Source organism: Phallusia mammillata, chromosome 7 (genome assembly GCF_965637545.1).
Source record: "Phallusia mammillata chromosome 7, kaPhaMamm4.hap1.1, whole genome shotgun sequence".
Lineage (NCBI taxonomy): Eukaryota > Metazoa > Chordata > Ascidiacea > Phlebobranchia > Ascidiidae > Phallusia > Phallusia mammillata.
This window is the reverse complement of record NC_137258.1, coordinates 3,366,736-3,386,687: the sequence shown is the minus strand read 5'-3', so window position 1 is coordinate 3,386,687 and position 19,952 is coordinate 3,366,736. Positions and strand designations below refer to the sequence as shown.

At 36.7% G+C, this 19,952-nt stretch overlaps 4 protein-coding genes across 5 annotated transcripts in view; all 4 read left to right on the top strand.

The window, feature by feature from the left end:
- Positions 1-2,794, top strand: part of LOC145237470 (uncharacterized) — a 30,720-nt gene extending 27,926 nt beyond the window's left edge. The window contains exons 39-40 of the mRNA XM_080100343.1: positions 2,251-2,386; positions 2,605-2,794. Of these exons, the coding sequence (XP_079956469.1) occupies positions 2,251-2,386; positions 2,605-2,727 (259 nt within the window). The 3' untranslated portion in view covers positions 2,728-2,794. The remainder of the gene's footprint in view (positions 1-2,250; positions 2,387-2,604) is intronic.
- LOC145237474 (uncharacterized) lies at positions 360-2,038 on the top strand. Its single transcript, XM_080100348.1, has 5 exons — positions 360-491; positions 600-676; positions 900-960; positions 1,037-1,159; positions 1,220-2,038. Exons 1-5 carry the CDS (start codon positions 477-479, stop codon positions 1,370-1,372), a joined length of 429 nt encoding a protein of 142 aa, XP_079956474.1. The 5' UTR covers positions 360-476; the 3' UTR covers positions 1,373-2,038.
- Positions 2,795-5,268: 2,474 nt separating the features above from the next.
- Positions 5,269-19,952, top strand: part of LOC145238125 (uncharacterized) — a 33,963-nt gene continuing 19,279 nt past the window's right edge. The window contains exons 1-34 of one of the 2 annotated variants that reach the window (XM_080101195.1): positions 5,269-5,409; positions 8,460-8,519; positions 8,652-8,860; positions 9,181-9,363; positions 10,198-10,293; positions 10,527-10,670; positions 10,988-11,266; positions 11,332-11,443; positions 11,893-12,077; positions 12,135-12,246; positions 12,561-12,745; positions 12,831-12,942; positions 13,013-13,203; positions 13,278-13,389; positions 13,448-13,638; positions 13,701-13,812; positions 13,871-14,055; positions 14,162-14,273; positions 14,387-14,562; positions 14,618-14,908; positions 15,015-15,182; positions 15,241-15,351; positions 15,548-15,768; positions 15,827-15,991; positions 16,142-16,346; positions 16,535-16,625; positions 16,703-16,809; positions 17,124-17,236; positions 18,340-18,436; positions 18,647-18,720; positions 18,787-18,921; positions 19,030-19,176; positions 19,435-19,595; positions 19,664-19,799. In XM_080101195.1, coding sequence (XP_079957321.1) covers positions 11,077-11,266; positions 11,332-11,443; positions 11,893-12,077; positions 12,135-12,246; positions 12,561-12,745; positions 12,831-12,942; positions 13,013-13,203; positions 13,278-13,389; positions 13,448-13,638; positions 13,701-13,812; positions 13,871-14,055; positions 14,162-14,273; positions 14,387-14,562; positions 14,618-14,908; positions 15,015-15,182; positions 15,241-15,351; positions 15,548-15,768; positions 15,827-15,991; positions 16,142-16,346; positions 16,535-16,625; positions 16,703-16,809; positions 17,124-17,236; positions 18,340-18,436; positions 18,647-18,720; positions 18,787-18,921; positions 19,030-19,176; positions 19,435-19,595; positions 19,664-19,799 — 4,197 coding nt within the window. In that variant the 5' untranslated portion in view covers positions 5,269-5,409; positions 8,460-8,519; positions 8,652-8,860; ... (2 more) ...; positions 10,527-10,670; positions 10,988-11,076. The remainder of the gene's footprint in view (positions 5,410-8,459; positions 8,520-8,651; positions 8,861-9,180; positions 9,364-10,197; positions 10,294-10,526; positions 10,671-10,987; positions 11,267-11,331; positions 11,444-11,892; positions 12,078-12,134; positions 12,247-12,560; positions 12,746-12,830; positions 12,943-13,012; positions 13,204-13,277; positions 13,390-13,447; positions 13,639-13,700; positions 13,813-13,870; positions 14,056-14,161; positions 14,274-14,386; positions 14,563-14,617; positions 14,909-15,014; positions 15,183-15,240; positions 15,352-15,547; positions 15,769-15,826; positions 15,992-16,141; positions 16,347-16,534; positions 16,626-16,702; positions 16,810-17,123; positions 17,237-18,339; positions 18,437-18,646; positions 18,721-18,786; positions 18,922-19,029; positions 19,177-19,434; positions 19,596-19,663; positions 19,800-19,952) is intronic. The other variant, XM_080101194.1, reaches the window with a different exon arrangement.
- Positions 9,153-10,678, top strand: LOC145237712 (snaclec 3-like). Its single transcript, XM_080100676.1, has 3 exons — positions 9,153-9,363; positions 10,198-10,293; positions 10,527-10,678. Exons 1-3 carry the CDS (start codon positions 9,153-9,155, stop codon positions 10,676-10,678), a joined length of 459 nt encoding a protein of 152 aa, XP_079956802.1.

Here is a 19,952-nt window from a genome sequence, read left to right as displayed (position 1 = left end):
CATTATTGGTGTTTTGGTGTATACGCATACAGCATTTACGACAAAGATATCCTCATACAGAAATACCTGAAGAAAATAAATTTCAAAAATAGCTTCACTTATGTTGTATTATGCAGGAACCATGTGTTGTCACACAATATCACTTTGTAGCTTGGCCCAGCGATGGAGTTCACCAGACCACCACAGGCATGATTAGGTTTCTTAACGAAATACGAGAAACTCAAGTACAACTGCAAGGAAAGCTGCAAATGGAAATACCTACTATAGTTCACTGCAGGTATTGGCACGAATGTAAATGTTTGTTGCAAAGTGCAAAGTTAGGCTTTTGAACCACGATTCTTTTAACTTTGTCAGTACCGGAGCCAACGGAACTGGAACTTTTATCGGATTCGATTATTTGATTGAGGAATTGGGTGAAACTGGTTCGGTTGATATTTTTAAGGCGTTTTTTTTACATACGACAACAGAGAGTTGAAATGATTCAAAATCTGGTACGAGAAACGAATTAAATTTAAAATAAGCCATATGTAACGGTTTTTGCAAGATTTTGCTCTGCCTGCCATTGCATACTTGTTATTAATCAGACGCACATTTTGCAGAGACAATACGTCTTCTTACACAAATTGATAGCTGAAACACTAGCATTCGAGCAGACTAACAGAACGCACAGGCAAAGGTACAAACAGTATTTGTAATTTGCTTGAAACACTTATGATTGTAACATGTTAAATACAAGTTTCCTAAACTAAAAGAAATGGTAAAATAATTCAATGATCTTGATGTGTTTTTTGATCAATCGACATCCAACCCAGTAACACTTTTCAACCCCTCATCAGTGTCATGTAACTACACAAATAATTTTGTGCTTGTACTGCAGTTAATTAAAATGTTTGCTTCAGATCATTCTCCCGAGACAGAAACATGGACATAGATGGGAAACGGTTTCTTTATAAAATCAAGGTCGGTCAAATTTGAGTTTTGATTAGGTAAGATTTGAATTTGAATTGCCTTTAACTTGTTGTTGGCGTAATTTCAGGCCTATAATCCAACTGATAATTTGATGATTGGAGAAGAACCATCTGGTGGTGAAGTGGAAAGTTTTTTGAGAACCGTTTTGCATGAAAGCATAGCATTTATCGTTCAACTTGAGAAACCAATGGTTTGTGTCCCTATTTGTTGGTAATTACAAAGCAATGATTGCTGCTTATGTAAATTGCAGAATGTACTTGTATGGCCGAACCAAATGAACAAGGAAATTGTGCTTGATGGAATAAATTTAAAGTTTATCAAAGCAACTACACAACGACAGTTTCAAGTGGCAAAAATATCTGTAGAGGATCTGATACACCATAAACAAGTTTGTTTATCATAATATGTCCTGTCATTGTATAAAGCGTCCTTTATTTGAAGTATTTCTCCCACGTTGGTCAGCAGAATCTAGTTGAATTACTTTTTCCACGTTAACTTTTAATTAAACTTAACTGGCCTAGGCTCCCTGTCTAATTTATGGATTTTGAATTTTATTCTTCTTACTGTTTATTCTTCTTACTGGTGCTTGTGACTCAACTTTTGGCAGATTCTCGACTGAGCCTGCGTAACTCAGTTAGTGGAGCGCGAGTCCCGGAAAGACTCTTGTCGTGGGTACCAGATCCCGCCGCGGGCTAGATTTTTGTTGCTTACACTTTGTCATATGGTGGTAAATGCTTGGTGATCGGCTGATTCGGTATTGCGCCTTCAATGGGCTTTTATGAATGTTCCGTGATCGCTGGTTTGCATAGACGCTTCAGGGCGGATGGCAGTTATGAATTTATGTTCATCTTAACTGTTACCGTTAATGGTTTAATGTTCTCCTGAAGCCGACGTATCAAGCAACAAAAGCCGATAAAATACAAAACCTTCTACAGGATCTACCAACGTAGATGTTACGTCATCGCAGTACAGAAACTTGTTGTTTTTGTGCTTGACGTCTATGGCACTGTGTTTGCTGGGAAGCAACGCGCGTTGTGTTGGACTAAGAGTCGATTTGTTTGTTTTTTCTTTTTCGACAGTGTAACATTACTTTGCTGGAATTTGATGCATGGACTGACAATAATACTCCGACCAGCAACGATCATTTCATTAAATCTGTGCAAATGCTTGAATCTCTTCAGTGGGATTTGCCTGCTTGTAGCACATTAATTCTAACAAGGTAATCACAATGCGAACCTTGTAACATCGTCGAAGTAGTACCTAATATCGTTGTTATCAAAGAACTGGATATTCGAGATCCATTTTCTTCTGTGCTGTATGGAATCTAATATCCCGCTACAAATCCGAGAAAATGGTTGATGTGTTTAGAGTAGTAAAGGATATCACCGACTCTCTTCCTGAAATACAAATCACAATGGTAGGATTTTGATATAGAAGGCAAGTTGAACAAATATACAATGGTTTCTCCCTGTAGAACGACGCCTTCACTTTTAAACTACCTTGTACCACTCACACGTCGGGGCCCAAAAATCTTGTCGTGGTAATCAAAGTCTGTAGGAAAATTGCGTTGCATTCTTGTGCTAAATAGAGTTTTATTTGTCAGGTAATCAAAGTTTTTATTTTGTTTATTTTTAGGAACAGTACAAGGCTTGCTACTTATCAAGGCCTACGTCGAATCTTGCAAAGAATAAGAGACCAAGAAGTTATGAGCAAATTAAATCGTCTAATTTTTTACGACTGTTTTTTGTATTTGTTTAATGGACTTGTATAATAATATACCCAATCTGATGCGTTTGTACCATAATAAAGTTGCTTGTTTGCACAACTTGGTGGTTTTCAAACGCAACATTTTCACTGAAAATTGAAACCTGAGGCTATTGTTACAAGAACTTCAACTGCCTTTAGACTTAACATGCCTGTTGGTTTTAACTGTGCATAGTCGTTGTTTTATCAACCATAGATTTGGTGTTGACCCCCATGATGCAAAGGAACCACTGTTAGGTATAAAGCTTTTGTATGATCTTGTTAGTTGTATGTAACAAGCTGGAACAGTGTTTGCCGTTCCGTGTGGAAACAATATGCAAACACATTCTTGCTTTTTTATTATAGGCTTGGTTTATGACATAGAGAAACAATGTTGCCTTTTTGTATTTTGCGGACTGAACCTAAAATCCGCGTTCATTTCATTTGACTTTATTGTATATGTTCTTGATTTAAAAATTGAAGAGGGTGGTGTTTAATGATCTTAAACAGAATAAGATTACTTGTTTTTCATGTAGTTAGTAATTTGTAATTTAAAAAATCTTAATTTTCAGTCACTGTTGACGTGGACTATTAGGATCGAGACTCGGCGCTCAATTTGCACCGTTGAAATTACACAAAACTTAAATTAGTATGTTTTATGTCAACAGGCCACGTATGTGGTTTACCATACTAAGAGACCACGCGCTAACAGCGGACAATCTATGCTGTCTGTATTGAAGGCAAGGAAACCAAGCTTGTGGTGCTGAGATCTACCTTAATAAGAGTAAAAAAATAAGCCCATCAAACCCATATCCGCCTAGTTGTAATTGCGTGTTTGTCATTTTAATATCAAATACTGAACCTGGAAACGAAAATAAAACTGATTTGTTCGGTAGCTGAACACACAATTTAATAATAGTTCGGTCTCAGCTGTTGTTCAGTGACTCAATCGATTCTGTTTGTGACGTAAGAAGGCGTGTGACGTCACCTGTTGGTTTTGTGAATTCTCCGCAATAACAGGAGATCGCCCACTTTACTGTTGTCTATATAAATATTGTATATTGTTTGGTGTATAGATGTGCAGTATGATGGACTGCTTTTAGGTTAGACCGAAAAAATGAAGTTTTTGTGTCAAAATACGACATTTTGGGGGATTCTTTATTTTACTCTCTCAGGGAACACGTACCGTAAGTATACATCAATGTTTTGTTGTGCTATTTGGTTTGGTTTAACTTATAAACGCAAATATTGGTACGCTTAACGTAAAAGCAACTAAACAGTGCGAGTTTGTACTTCAAACGACATAAACCAGGGGCGGGCAACATACGGCCCGCGGGCCGGATCCGGCCCGCGACGGGGTTTTGAGCGGCCTGCAGACAGTTTCCGGTCATACATGATAATGTGGCCCGCGGCTACAGTCTGCTGCAATCCGCCACTACTTGCTTACTATGTCAAATTATAGTTGTAACGGACAGTAACGTTCCCCAATAGTAAAAAACTTTCCCGCCGTTGTTACCATTGCACATACGTCCATTGTTACGACATAACTGCCAACCTTGTGGGTGGCCTGATTTCTCCGTTTTCTTTCTTTCCACACGTGTAGCCTAGTTAGTGTTTCAGCAGTATCTAAGTCTGTGGTGTATGCATTAAATTTGCTGTGGTGAATAATTTTATGTTATATCAGTTAGATTGTTTGGACTGTATTGTAATTGCGACGTTCTTGATTGTATTTAGTTTAGGTGGTCAAAAATCCGTTTTAAATCACTGGATAAATACGCGATTAATGTATCGATTCAGGGATCCGGCCCGCCAAGTACTTCATTTTCCCATATCAGGCCCGCCGACTGGAGAAGTTGCCCGCCCCTGACATAAACCCTTTTAATCACACCAAAAATGTTCGAAAATGTTACAGACACGTCAGCTGTCGAATGCAAAGGACGTTTTTATGTGTTATCTACATATCAACGTAATTGGGATGATGCAAACACAGCTTGTATGAATGATGGGGGCAGATTAGCTATTATCAAAGATGCAGAAACGCAAAACTTACTCGTTGGTAAAGCAAGAACGAGGTGGCCAAACGGAAATGTTTGTAAGTTCTTCATTCAAATGCCAAGTTATCGTGAATTTGTTTTGCATTTAATAATGGCGAATAAACAAAGAATAAAGTTTTTGATCTTTCTGTAACGTTTAACCGGTTATCGCAGATATCTTTTTAGGAAGTAAAAGAGTCACGTTTATTTATAAAAAATGCGGTTTTCAACTCAAAAAACTCCTTGTTAAAGAGCATCTTATGTCGGACCTTGGGGTTAGTTTATTATGATAAAGTCGTTTGTGTAAAATATTCAACGCAAGATGCAAGCTTAGTGAAAACAAAAAAATACATAAGTCACACACAATCGCAGGCATTTTCCGCATATCTGGTCTGTCGCATATTCCTTCAACCAAGGACCAGCCCAGTTATAGAATATTTGGACTTTAGCGCCACCAGTCAATAGAAGTATCCAACCGCGGGAAGATTGATCAGTGACTTCGAACAGGTTAAGTTTGTACGCGTTTTTCCCAATATGCAGAATTTTTTTGAATTGTTGACGGTATGCAGTAATGCACTTAAACCAAAAAATTATTGCAGTTTGAGCATATAAAACAAGCAATGCTCAAAACTACTAAAGCACCTTAACAAACGCTCAACCAAAGGTAAATGTTGATAATGCTCTTCGAGTTTGCATTAGCACATATTGTTGAGAGTGAGATAGAAAGTTGTCATTTAACGATATGTTGCTTTTTGTATTATTATCGTTTGTGAAATATCGACAAAGTTGCTCAAAAGCCTGTCTCTGATTGGGTTGGATGTTTCTGAGCAAAGACCTAGTGTACTTTAAAAATTATGGTTTGGCAATAACTTGTGTGTTAACATGGATTTTTTACTGCATCATATTTTATGGTCCTACATGCATGAGCCTTAATTAAGCATTGTTTTTTTAACTGAAAGGGTATATATACAGTTTTTAAGTACAATATGTATATCCTCAAGTCACTAGAGAGTAAGTGCAAACAATGGGAACATCAATCACAAGTTTTGCAGACTGCAAAATTCTGGCAAGCCATGCAATGTTTTTTAAAGGTGTATGTACATATACATATATATCACTTCAGCATTAGGCATTTTTGGCATCTGAAAACAACAATATTTTTTTACGGTTTCCTTGCCTGCTATTTTGCAACTTTGCATTATTATTCTTTTACTATTACAACAGTGTTTGTTACTGTTTGAATGCGAAAGTTGTCTATTCCTTAGGTGAAATAATAAGCATACTTTCGACTTCTGACTTGTCAAAGTTTTCTGTCTGTTAGGCCATTGTGACCCAGTTAACTCGTGTCCAATTGTGTCATCAAACAGAATAGGTGAGGCATGGCATTATAGCCTGTTATTCCCAACAAACTGGCGTGCCCATAGTTGGCTTTGCTAGCCAATATGGCCTATCTCTTGTCAACAGCTACAGTGATGAGTCCTTATAGGTCCTGAAACCAATGACAATGTTAGTATTCTTCTAGCAGATCAAGGTAGCAGTACTGTTATTCTAAACCAAAAGCATTAAAAAGAGAAAAATGTTATGTACAGAAGCCGTTTAAAGTAAAAAGTTGTTTATATTTTAAATTTTCATGCACAGACAATTCCAGTTTATTATCATTAAACAAGTTTTAGACAAATGCACTGTGAACACTTATCGTGTCACAACTTCTGATTAAACACAAAGAATCTTGGGAACATCAGGAAGTGATTACCCTAAACCAGGTGGGATGCATGGGCAAAATCAAACATGATTAAGAGTATGAGTAGTAGGTCATAATCTAGAATACTAAACTTGTGTATTTGTTTTAAACTAGATATTTGTTTTGTTGGTTGGGGTAGTAATATGTAACAATTGCTGTGACAATTGTTGTTGCCATGTAATCTAATTAAATATTGTACTAGCTATTAAACCAATAGTTGAAATAATAAAATTATATGGATGTTTGTTTTCCCTCCTTCTGTACATAAATTGGTTTGTTTGAGAGCCCCAGTTTTGAACCTGCTTGTCTAACTATAACATAACTTAGATCTACATGTTGGTCAACCTATGCTTTACTGTGTTGTCAGACAATTAGGCTTTAAGACCATTTTTGGTCCAGAACTACATTTGACATCAATGCCCTTGCAAGTTTTCAATGTCGCATGTATATGTAAAATTTAGTTTGGCTAGTGGCTACTGCAGAATAAATAGGACTGTAATATTCAGCAAGTGTGCAATTACCAGGATAACCTTTTGTTTTAAAACTTGACATGATCTTTTTTGCAAACGAGTGACAATTTGCCTATGCAAATGTTGTCACATTTTTATGATTTAATTGGTAAAGACACAAAAAAGCTATGTGAATAAAATAGTTATTGCAGCAAAATAGAGCTATGTTTTAGCCATTGTACAATAAACCATTCTTAGGTGTGGAATATTTTTCATAATTGGGATAGATAATGATAAAGGAGTGTATTTACACTTGATGACATTTAACATTTACCTTGCTCTTTGAATGCCATTATAATACCTCATTGATGGTTGGTAGTTCCTGCTTTGCCTCCGTTTTCTGGCAGCGGTGGTAATGTATTCTCTTCAAAGCTTTTTTTTACTAATCAAAGCTGTGGAGCTGTACACTGTACTCGATTGTAAGCCGCATGCTAAGGTGTCAAAAAATATTATAAGTCGCCGTCGATTGTAAACCGCACAAACGGTAAGGTAGAAAATAGTGATGGGACGATACCAGGTTTTGGAGCGAGTACCGATACCGAGTACGAGGACCACATGTATATACCTTCGATACCGAGTATGATTACCGAGTACTTAAGTGTAGTGTTGTACTTAGTTGTATATCATTGGCTAATTTATCTGCCATGGTCGGGGCACACACACATGACGAAAAATGTAATCGCCACGTGATAGCGAAAAAGATATACGTAAACTGGTGGAACTTTTTTTCCAATTTTGTGCTGTCGGAAGCTAATATTGGCATAAAGTTGCCCGTATTCTTATGGTGTAAATTGAACCTTCGGTACGCGCACGTTGGTATCGAAAACTGAGACAAAATATTTTCGATACCGAGACGTGTGTAAAACGGAAGTGATTTAATGTCTCAACTACTCTATTAACCTTTTTGGTATGACTTAAATCTCATTTACACTATGCTTAGTGGCGCCCAACCTATACCCTTACCTTGCGACCCCTACCGTTTACACTGCGATTTTCGATGCATACCGAAATTTACTAAATGAAATGCTGGACGTGATTTTTAGCTCACATCAGCTGTCGATGACCATATACATCACCATATAAGCTTGTCGTTACAATAAGCTTCGTATAAATCTAAGTTAAATAATTTTTTGTGAGTAAACATGATTTTGTATCTTGGTATTCATAAAGGATTGGTTAGGACGCTGTGGTTAACTGGTGGCATTCTGATCTGACTTTTATGTTTTTTTTATAACATGTAGTCCCCTGTGCTGGGTAGAATGTACAAACATCAATTATTTAAATGGACCTAATTACAATATATATTCAAACACACAAAAAACAATCCTTGATCATAACAATGTGCTACTGATAAATAATTACATTTTAGGCAAATTACGTACCATTATAAATGTTTGTCAAATGAACCAACTTTTTCAAATCACAAACCGTACAAAACGATTAACACAACCCGTTTTTGCACAGGTTTAAGCTGCTCATTGTGCGAAAGCAGACAGAAAAATGGGAACAAACAAACTTACGCAGGTTCGAACGCGCGCACTACGCATGGTGTAAACTGGCCGTTGGAAAAAACTATAACTAACCAAAAACCCATTACAACTAACTAAACTGGAAAAAACTATTACAACTAACCATTTTAAAAAAAACTTATTATAGGGACACCCATTTTGTTCAAGAAGTCAAAAGGCAAGCACAGCGAACTGCAACCCTGTAGTATTTGTATTACGTATTACGGTATTACGTACTCCAGGTGGATATACATCGTCCTTCCGGCGTTCTTGGCATGTGATGAAGCATTTAATCGCGTGCACAATTGACTAAGGTGTTTGATACAAGGAAGCAAAAATATAACTGTGTTCTGCATGGTGAGGTTTGCAATATGAGTTGGTCTTTTAGTGTATTTTTTATTTTGTTTGCTCTGTTTGGAGCAATCTATGTCTTCGATACCAGTAAGTAGCATACCTGTTGCTTTTGTTTGTTGTACTTTTGTAGCTTGGTAATTTCATAAAGTAACTTACCCTATAAAGTTAACCAGTGTTATTAGCCTACCTCAATAAAAAGGTTAGTAGGGATACTAAACACTTTTTATCGACGCGGGACTGAAAACGTAAAGATGGGTTATAATCGAAAACAGTATGTGTTTAGAGTTGTTAAAGAATGTTGCTGCATCAACAATTTGTTTTAGTTGCAGCTGGTACGTGTCAGGGGCGTCGATTTTTATTATCTGGCGGGCGAAAAACGGCGGAAGGTGCAGAAGCACGATGCAGCGACAGTGAAATCAGAGGATTTCTCACTAGCATTAAAGACGTGGAAACACAAAACCTTCTTGTTGACAAAGCACAACAAGAGTATGGGGCCGGAAATATTTGTAAGTAAAATTGACTGCCATGTGGCGTTGCTTCACTTGTTTGTATCAGGTGTAATTAAATTAATATCTTCAAAATGGGTTTCACTCCCGGGACAAAATTTTGCCCCCTAAACAAACTCCAGATAGTACTCCAAAGAGGCTATTTTTAAACCTCTTTGGCGTCTTCGTTATCGAACAGAAGGTCCGACTATAAGCACGCCGAAAGTTGAATCACAAGCACCGATGCCTGTTTCGTATGCTGCGCATATCCGCTTCGTATAATAGGACTTTCAGGCTTTGTATGGTTGGGGTTGTAACCTTAATGCTGGTGTAATGTTATTAAACTAAGCTCGCTTTGTCTAATTGTGTCAAACATTCCTGTACATTTTTCTAAATTAATAGCAGTAGCAGTAAATGTTTATGGCCTAAAGTGGTCTGTACAAAAAATGGTTTTGCAATCGCCTGTATTATATCATATACTTCTTGCTAAAAACCAGTCGGTTGAGGTCAAGTGTCGCTTAAAACTGGATGGTATTTTTGGCAGTACAAATCTACAAATCAAAGTTTTGTTCTATGAAGTGGTTGCAGTACGATCATAGTTTGCTGTATTGTCGGATTTACCAAAGCGTTGTAGCCTAAGTATAATGTTGCCATAAGCACCCAGCTATGCATTCAAACTGCCACAAAACACTAGTAAAAATTAAACATATTATTTTGTAAATTGTTTGGTGATCGTAGCTGAGCTATATATATATAGGTGAGACAATCATTGGTGGTATACGTACGATGTAGTATAATGCCATTAGATGGATCTCTAAGTCACTTATCTATCCTTCTGTTACTTGTGTGTTTAAGATGCCCGGTTGGGAGGTAGAAGAAACGACAACAATGACAACACATTTCAATGGCTTGATGGAACAGTATTTACCAGTCGAATCTCATCTACATCAGGTAGGTAAACTGATTTTTTAAACGCAAGATTTACTGTGTTTTGCTACTGTTTTTGTTCCTTATAGCAGTTTTGTTTGATTAGTGTTGGTGGGTGGTATTACCCTGTTTACACGAAACCAAAACATTGTTTTGCAAACGTGAAAAAAGGTTTTGCACGTTTTCGCATGATTGTATTCGGAAAGTGTATACGGCAGTCTGGTATCAGATAGTTTTAACTTTGGTATTTTGTTAAGATTGGACAAAAGTTGGATACACGTCATGGAAGGATGGCGATGTTGGAAGTGGTTTGTGCGTTGTACTCGCTAAAGAAGATGGTGGATGGGGATGGATTACGAATAATTGTAACACTAGAAATTACTTCATTTGTGAAAGGCAAGGTTGGTGAATAATGTTGTACCTTAACAACGGTAATCACCGTAAACAATCGCCGTTTGGATAGCACAATAGCCCGCTTAGAATCCCTTGCATAGCAGCACTACCTTAGCCGCCTATGGGAGATTAAAGCTTTACTAATTGTATAATTCGAAGCTTATGGTACAAATTATATTAATCAATTTCAATAAACCGCTTTTTGATGCAAAACAATCTCAAACGAAGTTATAAGCAAACACTAAAAGCTTTTGACGAAGTAGCACGTACATTTTTTTCTGTTTGGCGATAAAAACAAGTTTTTGCTATTAACACTTATATCTAGAACCAAGAGAAATATCATTTTCTCCATCAAGTTACATTGCAACGACTGGAGAATCAATCACAATTAGCGGAACAATATCAGAACATTTCATGGAACCTCTTTACGTCACGGCTATTTACAACAATAATCAACGAGTACAACTGCAAACTAATTATAAAGGAACCACTTTTAGTTACACAATAAGCAGAGTGACATCATCGCATTTCGGTGATATACAAATCGAAATTGTTGGCGAAACCTCTTCTTGCCAAACCGTGGCAACTGTGACATTGATAGAAGGTAAACAGTTTTTTTTTATAAATTTAAAATTTAGGACAAAACAAATAAAGTATGAACATTTGCAGCATCTCTTACACTTTCTCTGGACCAAAGTGAGATTGTAGCAACTTATGGTGCACAGAACGTTATCACTTGTACAGGTTCTGGATATCTCAACCCAATAGTTCAATGGAAAAAGTATTTTTTATTTGTTTTAAACGCCCTATCATTTTTGTTGCGACAAAGTCAGATTATTAAAGATGCCTATTTTATAGAAACAGGGCCTGTTTTTATAGGATTGAACTTGTTTTCAAATTTATTACTTGTGTGATTGTTTATGTTACAATTTTGCGTGGAGGTTGACAGAAACATTTTGATAGAAATAACCAAGGCAATATGTGTGGGTGAAACATTTTGTAACGTTTTAACATTTTATTCCTTTATCGCTGCCTGTAAGTAAAAATGAAGCACATTTTAGCCAGGATATGTTGATAATCACATGCTTCTTGACTTTACAGTTTACCTCAACAACCTCGTACACGTACTGTTTAACTCGATCACTGATATATAAAATTACTGAAGTCGCAGTGACTTAACCGGCTTGCTTTGTTTTTACCATACTTTGTGACATTTATCTTAAATTATAGAAACACGGCATTGATCCCTGCATCTTCTTCAAATAACATTTACCAAACCAGTGAAACGAACAAGTACGAAGCACGATCTGTGCTTCGTGTAACTATTGGTGACGTTGCTGAATCAGGGGATTATGTTTGTGAAGCTACAAACTGGAATGGTGCTGGAATGAGAACGAAGACTTTAACTGTTAAAGGTTTAAACATTTCTTCGGGTTAAAAATACCTTAAATTTGTTTCATACCCCGCTTTAGTGCCAGCAAACCTAACAACAACACATCCTTCTACTATCGGCAATTACGCCGAACGAAAGTCAGTTGGTTGTGTATCCTATGGATTTCCAAGACCCAGCGCTACATGGAAAAGGTACAGATTCATATTGACCGAGTTGTTACGTTTGGGTCGCATTTATGCGTAAAGGGGATTGCATAGTTTCTTGAATCAACTTAATTGAAGGCTTAATTTTGATACTTGCGTGTATTTATTTAGCAAGTTTCGTGTTTTATTACGTTTTAATATATTGTTGGCAGCTTTTATGGATGCGTTGGGTTAAGATAGTAGATATGGGGCTCCAGTTGTGCTTTAAACATGTTTGCAAATCTAATTTGAGCATATTATGTGAAATTATAGAGTTATTACGAATATTTTGTGTGGAAATTTAATCATGGGTTGCATTTCAGAAACGGGATCACCGTATCCAGAAACTCCAATTTACCGGTGTATTTTGTCATTGTAAGAAACATAGGATTTGAATATAGAGTTCGACTTTACTTAAACATCAGTGACGTCTCGCAAAGTGGAGAATATCAATGCATTGCAAGTAACAGTGTCGGAGATGAACAAACTCAAGTTTTCACTTTGTATGGCAAGTAACAAAATAACTAACAAATAAAGGGTTATGTTTCTTCATCATATACGTGTCATTTAAATTAAATTTGTATTTAATGAAGTACCTGCAAATACATCTGTTACACAAAGCAACGTTACGGTTGAACAAGATGTGGCAAAAACCGTTAACTGCACATCGTATGGAAACCCTAACCCCAGAATTCTTTGGTATAGGTGGGTGTTTCAAACACATTTAATGCGTAACAAAATCTGCAATTTGTAATCTTGTAAACCAATGTTTTAGATTAAACCAATTGGTCGCAAATTCGGCCAGCTATGGGATAACACGGCAAATATACATTTTACAAGGAAGTTACTTCAGAATAAACGAGTTAAATCTTAACATTAAAGACGTTACTGAGGGCGGAATATATGAATGTCGAGTGTTAGGTAACTCAGCTGGACCCGAGATAGTAAAAGAGATTTACGTAAAAGGTAATTTTTTTATATTTTATTTTCAATCAAGTGTTAATAACGTGCAGTAACGGTATTTGTTTGCAACTTTTTAGTGGCACCAAACCTAACGCTTACGCAAACAAAAGTGGTTGTGAATTTTACACAACGTTATGAAGTGGATTGTATTTCGTACGGCTTTCCCAAACCGACTGTTACGTGGCTAAGGTGTTGTAAATATAGAGTTGTGCCACGTATTAACATAATGAGCGTTATGTTGATGCAGGAACAAACACCAAATTACTGGGTCAACAACAGCATCTCGTATTTATGAAGCTTTACACACGACAGGAAATTATTCTCAAACTGTTCGACTTTATTTTACCATTAACAATATCATGGAATCTGGTTTTTACGTTTGTCAAGCGACAAATGATGCTGGCAATACATTTAGGAAAAAGACGTTGCAAATCCAAGGTTCGTGGTTTTGTAGTTTAAAATCCAGTTTCAATACATTTGCTACTGTTAACTTTTCGCAGTGCCCGCCAATATATCAATTTCGTTAACCAGCAAAGTTGCAACAATTCCTGATGAATTCGTGATCGATTGTGAATCTTACGGGTTTCCGCGACCAAAGTTAGAATGGACACGGTATTATTGTGAGTTTATAACTTACTGATCCAAAACTTCCAATGTAATGTTTGTTCAGGAATGGAAGTCCAGTTAGTTCATCACCCCTAGGCCCGATATACCAACATAAAACCAATATTAGCGAATACAAATCAATATCAAAGCTGTTCTTCAATATTTCGTCAATCGAACAAATTGGAAAATACAAATGTCAAGCTACAAATGTTGATACAAGCGGTGCAATGGCTATTTTTACAGCAACAGGTTAGATGTAATTTGTTTACATGATAGATTTTCATTTGCCTTATTTTGAACTTTGGTTTGTCTTTTGTGGTACAATTATGAAGTTATGTGTCATATTGTTTTGCAGTGAAGCCGAACACATACTTATCAACAACTGAGTTAACTGTTTTAGAAGACAAAATTACTAGCATAAATTGCACTTATTTAGGATATCCCGCTTTGCATGTTTATTGGACCAGGTAAGAGCACTACAAAGCGGAATACTACGTAATTTGTTTCTAAACTACACTTGTTTTTGTATGATTTTACTTTTTATGTGTTTGCTTGTTACATAAAATATTGAATTTGGCAGAGGTTCTTACAATGTTTCAACCAACACTTCAAATAAGGTGTATCAAAGACTTGTCGAAGTCACCGATTTCCAAATAACCTCATCGTTAACTTTTTACCGGCCCACAATCGAGGACAGTGGAGAATATACTTGCAACACAGTAGGAACCGGATCTACAGCTAACGCAAATGTGAAAGGTAATGATAAAATGCAGACATGATTTCGATTAAACCAACATAAAATGTATTTCAGTTGGTCCATATGTTGCCACTGTTGGTACGTCGCCAATTTTCAGCCAATCACAAACGTTTACGTGTACATTCACCGGAGATCCCATTCCAACTGTTTATTGGAGGATTAATGAGCGACAAATTGAAAACACATCGAATACACCAACTCAGATCACGAATATGAAAGAAGGCAATCAAGTCCAATCCAAATTACTCATTTCAAGTTCAGTTATATTTGGTCCCAATTCGTCAATTGGGTGTTGGTCGGAAAATTTTGCACTATCAAAACAAAGAACAATAAAAATGAATGCAGGTAATCATAAGAAGAAGTAATTTGTGTAACTTCCCAAAGTTCCCCGTACTTCAAATAGACAGAACTCCTTTCCACTTTGTATAACTATACCTCTAAATGCTTTTAGATCTTCGTTTTGCTAATGGAACATATTTTACTGAACCCAATGCAACACTTGACTTCCCCAGTGCCAAGAAGTATTGTGGATCCGTTGGTGGAGTATTGCCCACTTTGTCCATTTTAAACAGCAGCTTTTGCCTGAATAAAGTTGGTGTTGATATTTCGTGGCTGCAAGGTAAGTTATTGAATAATTACCCGTTTCCAAAATCAAGGGGTTGTTGTTTTTTTAAAAGGAAAAATAAGCACTAATGGAGGAGATGATTGTATTGCTTATAATACAGTAACACAATCAGTATACACACAGGAATGCACGATGAAAAAAACGTTCATATGCGTGTTTTCAGGTATAACTTTCGTTTTAAGCTACAGACAGTGCACACTGTTTTGACATAATATTTTTTTTGGCTTGTTGCTTTCATAACTTTTGAAATGTTTTACCAATACATGTATGAGTAAGTATGTATAGGTAAGTCGTAAAACGGTTTTGTTTCTGCACCCTACTGATTTTGTGACTCATAATTGTCATTATATTCTCAACAGCAATTGAAGTTCTGGGTACAAGTAATTGCTACCCCGACCGAATCACAGTGGAATGGAAAGACATGACTGGTAACAACGGATCCATAACTCATATCGTAACAACAGTGAAATCCAACCACTCTGTTAATGTCAGTAAACTTGTCACACAAACTGCAACAAGCAACCACATCTACACAAGCACAGTCGGAAATTTGACTTCAGACGTTTCCTATGATGTATCCGTGAGTGTTTGTTATGATAGATCGGTTAAATTCAATATCACAACAATGCTCTGTTTAGATACAATTGTTTCCGGAAGTTTGGAAAATCAACTCACCCGCAACCTCTGCAGTAACGTCAAGTATTTTTCGTGACGTTAGCGCTCAAATGTCACTGAAGGCGCAAGTTTGTGAATTCGCAATTATTATCCCTGAAAATATATCAAGTGTGATTAGTGGGATCAAGGTATATTAAAACTCTAGCGTAAAGTGACATTAAAAATCCTTAATCATATCTCTGTTACAGTTTACAATTGAATATTATTGCCATGTATACAGTTTTTATTCAATGCGCTGGTGCATGTTAAATATTACAAGATTTGCATACATTTTGCAGCTTCGCTACTTAAAAATGCAAATGGGGGATATTGCTGATCAAAGCAATTGGACCGAAGTGACATTGTCTCCGAACGCGTCGAAGCACAGCGAGCTAATTGGTTTAAATCAGCAACTTTTTGCCATGTTTCAACCAATCACAACGCATTGTCGCAATACGGTGTTCAAAGTTGGCGGAGAATGCAAAGCTTCCATAATCTCGGAGAGTAAGTTACCTTTTGAAGTGTATTGTATAGTTTTAACAAATGTTGTTGCCAAAAAATGTTTGCCAAAAGTTGATGAGAAAAATCTTGCATGAGGTTTTATGAGTATACTTTGCTTGTTATATTACATAAAATAAACACTCATGGTTATGTATAAGCCAAGGCACTTTTTTAAAGTTATTTTATTGTAGCTCCTGACGCCCTGCCTCTCGCTGCAATCGCCGCACCATCATCGATTTTTCTTTTGCTTGTAATTGTCTTCATACTTTGCGGCGTTTACAGGTAAGGAAATTTCATTTGACTTAGTTTAATGCAATTTCATGAAAGCTGTGTTAAAACATAAGTTTGTTATGCTAAAGAGAGCAAGTGAGAAGATGGATTTCACATAGAAAATCACCTGGTGCTGCAAGAGGAGACACTGTGATGCGACGTAAAAGTTCACAACATATGCCACTGTCAAACACAGGTTCGTCACACGAGTTTGAACCGATTTTCCATGATTATGCTTTCAAGACATTACTGTCCTTGTACGGTAAACAAATCTCTAACTAAAACGTTGCAAAACGTTTTATGCAACTCTATTTTCATTAAAAATAGTAAACAAAAACAACTAGAAATGGTGATATACGACCGAGAATTGAATGCTAATTTTGTATGGATAAACTTGTTATGTTCCCTTATCCGTAAAGAAAACTTAAAAGGCAGACTAGCTTGTTTTATGTATTTTTGCGTAATACTAATATGTAATTAGTATTACCAACACTTAATTGAAAATTATAGACGTTCTTGTTGAATCTGCGGAAAGCAACACGAAGATTTTGAGGTTTTATCTTGTGGACTTCTACATCGATAGCTCAAAGAGCGACCACAAGACTTTAAAATCACAGTTTAAAGTACGTGAAACTGCTTCCTTATTGTCTGACATAATACATTCGGCTTTAAGACAACAGGAAATAATCATTACTCATTCAATTTATGTTGCAACACACCAATGCGTAATCTACATTGCCATATGGTTTGCGATTCAATGCAAGGCTGAGTAATATGTCAAACAAAGTAACAACCTTTTTACTTTGTGGTTGATCTAATGCTGGCAACTCTTTGTTTTTGTTTCATGATAATGTTGTCGATGGCGTTTTACAACACTTGTGTTGGAATGTTTTAACGCAGACAAAACCATTATTATATAAACCTAATTGAGGTGTATTTAGGTGTGTTCTTTGACACTATGATATAGCTACAGACCTACAGTGTTAATTTGCCTCGTTTTTTGAAACACTGATTTTGTTTAAACACTGAAATACATTGTACTTCGCGTAGCAACTTATCGGTGGTAAAGTTGCTGCGCTTTGTCCCCTTATTCCTGTTACGCAGTTGACTTAGTCATATGAACGCTTCCTGTACAGGCATCAGTAAAGTGTGCAATCTACTATGTGCCGCTTTATTTAAAACTAACGTGAAGTGTCGTATTATATCCATATGCAATTATGCACAAAGTCAACTGCATGTTGCAATCTGTTAAACACTTCGTAAGTCAGGGGTTCTCAGCTAGGGCCCAGGGGTCCCCAGGGCGGCCACGAACTGTGTTGATTCACCAGAAACACCCACTAAAAGTCATTTTCTTTTTTAATGCACCTAACTAAGTATGTGCTGCAAATAACTTGTTCTAATTTAATTGACTATTTCACACACTATTTGTCTATATTGAGGTTTTTTACGATTACGGATTCTTGTTCACTCTGAGCAAAAAAAATCAGAGCCAGTACATTTGTGTAGAACATAACTACGTTTCGACAAGTACACAAATGTACTGGCTCCGATTTTTTGCTCAGATTATTCAAAACCGTGAATAGTGTACCTTGTTCACTCTATTTGACCTGTTTGAAGCCAAAATTAGTACCGAATTTTAAAGATTTAGTGGATGTTTGTTGTAACCCTTTTGCGATGTGCTTAGTAAGCAATTATCTTATGCTTAGTCATCATTTGACGTTTGCAGACAATCAAGGATGAATCGATCAACAATGCAAGTGTGTATGAAAACACAACAGCATCAACGAATGCTAAGAAAAACCGATACAAGAACATAACACCATGTAAGTCATCATCTTGAGTAACCTACTTGTTACAAATCCTACATACTAATATTAGTTTCCTATCGTAACTGATACTGTAGCATCCAAAGGCAAAAGGCTCAAACAGGCCAGGTACACCCCAAAATCAAAGTGTATGTTACTAGTTTTTTAATAACCGCTGACATGGGTCAGCACTAAAACGTCTGAACTTTCGGTTGTATTTAATGACAGATGATAACAACCGAGTAATTCTCCGTGGTGCACAAGGAAACCAAAACCATTACATTAATGCCTCATATGTGGAGGTTGGTACATTCAAATTTAATGTCATAATGTAAACACCTTTGCCGTTGTTACAATTTTCTCTTCAGGGTTACAATCGACCAAACAAGTGGATCGCAACCCAAGGTCCCCTTGACAGCACAGTGGGTGATTTTTGGACAATGGTATTGGAACAAAATGTTCGAGTTATCGTTATGCTGGCAAATCTATGGGAGAAGGGAAAGGTAATGTTCTTCAATCTTCTATCAGTTATATTCAACAAGCCGTTATGCATTTTTTATTCCAAAGTTGTTACAAATATTACGTTTTTGTGTATATTCACCACTTTTTAGGCGAAATGTGCCCGATATTGGCCTGAAGACGTCCATGAAACCAAAAGCTACGAGGGAGTAAATATCACCGTCATTGACGTCATCAAGAAGGGCTCTTACGTCATCAGAAGAATGAACGTTGAAGAAACAAACAGTACTTATGAAATAGTAAGCGTTTAGTGTTAAAAAAGCTTTCAAATGTGTCAACTCGAAAAAGCCATTTTTCTGTAATTGTAGGGAAATTACATTCTGTCAGCAATTGTATGTTTCCTAGGACTGGGTGGAAAGCTTCATTTTCTTCCTACACACATAGCCAAAACATTAAACCTAATAACTTGTTTCCGCTAGAGCAGAGTTTTGCGAAGTTTTACCCATTTTGACATGGCAAGTGCATTGGTACTTGTTACAGCACTATTTTTATCTCAGGAGCAATACATCGTTACACAATATCACTTCATAGCTTGGCCCGACCACGGAGTTCCACAAACCACCACAGGCCTTGTTAGGTTTATGAAGGAAGTACAAGAAACTCAAACACAACTACAATGCGATTTGCGCACAGAAACTCCTACTATAGTTCACTGCAGGTGAGTAAACGTCAAACTAGGGTCAGTTATTTTCGTTTCATGACTTTAGGATTGTTTTCTTTGAGTAGTGCTGGGGCTGGACGAACAGGAACTTTCATAGGTTTCGATTATTTGACGGATGAATTAAACGAAACTGGTTCGATTGATGTTTTTAAGGCGGTTTCTCATATGCGTAATCAGAGAATGGATATGGTTCAAAATGTGGTAAGTAGATCGGTAGCTGTAAAACAGCTAAAATCTACTTAATATGTTTAATCTGCATTACATTTGCCAGAAGAGCTCTATAAACCTAATATTATGCCTGGCAGCAATAGCTGATATGCTTAATCTGCAGGTTGCGAAAATTGATCGTTTGTA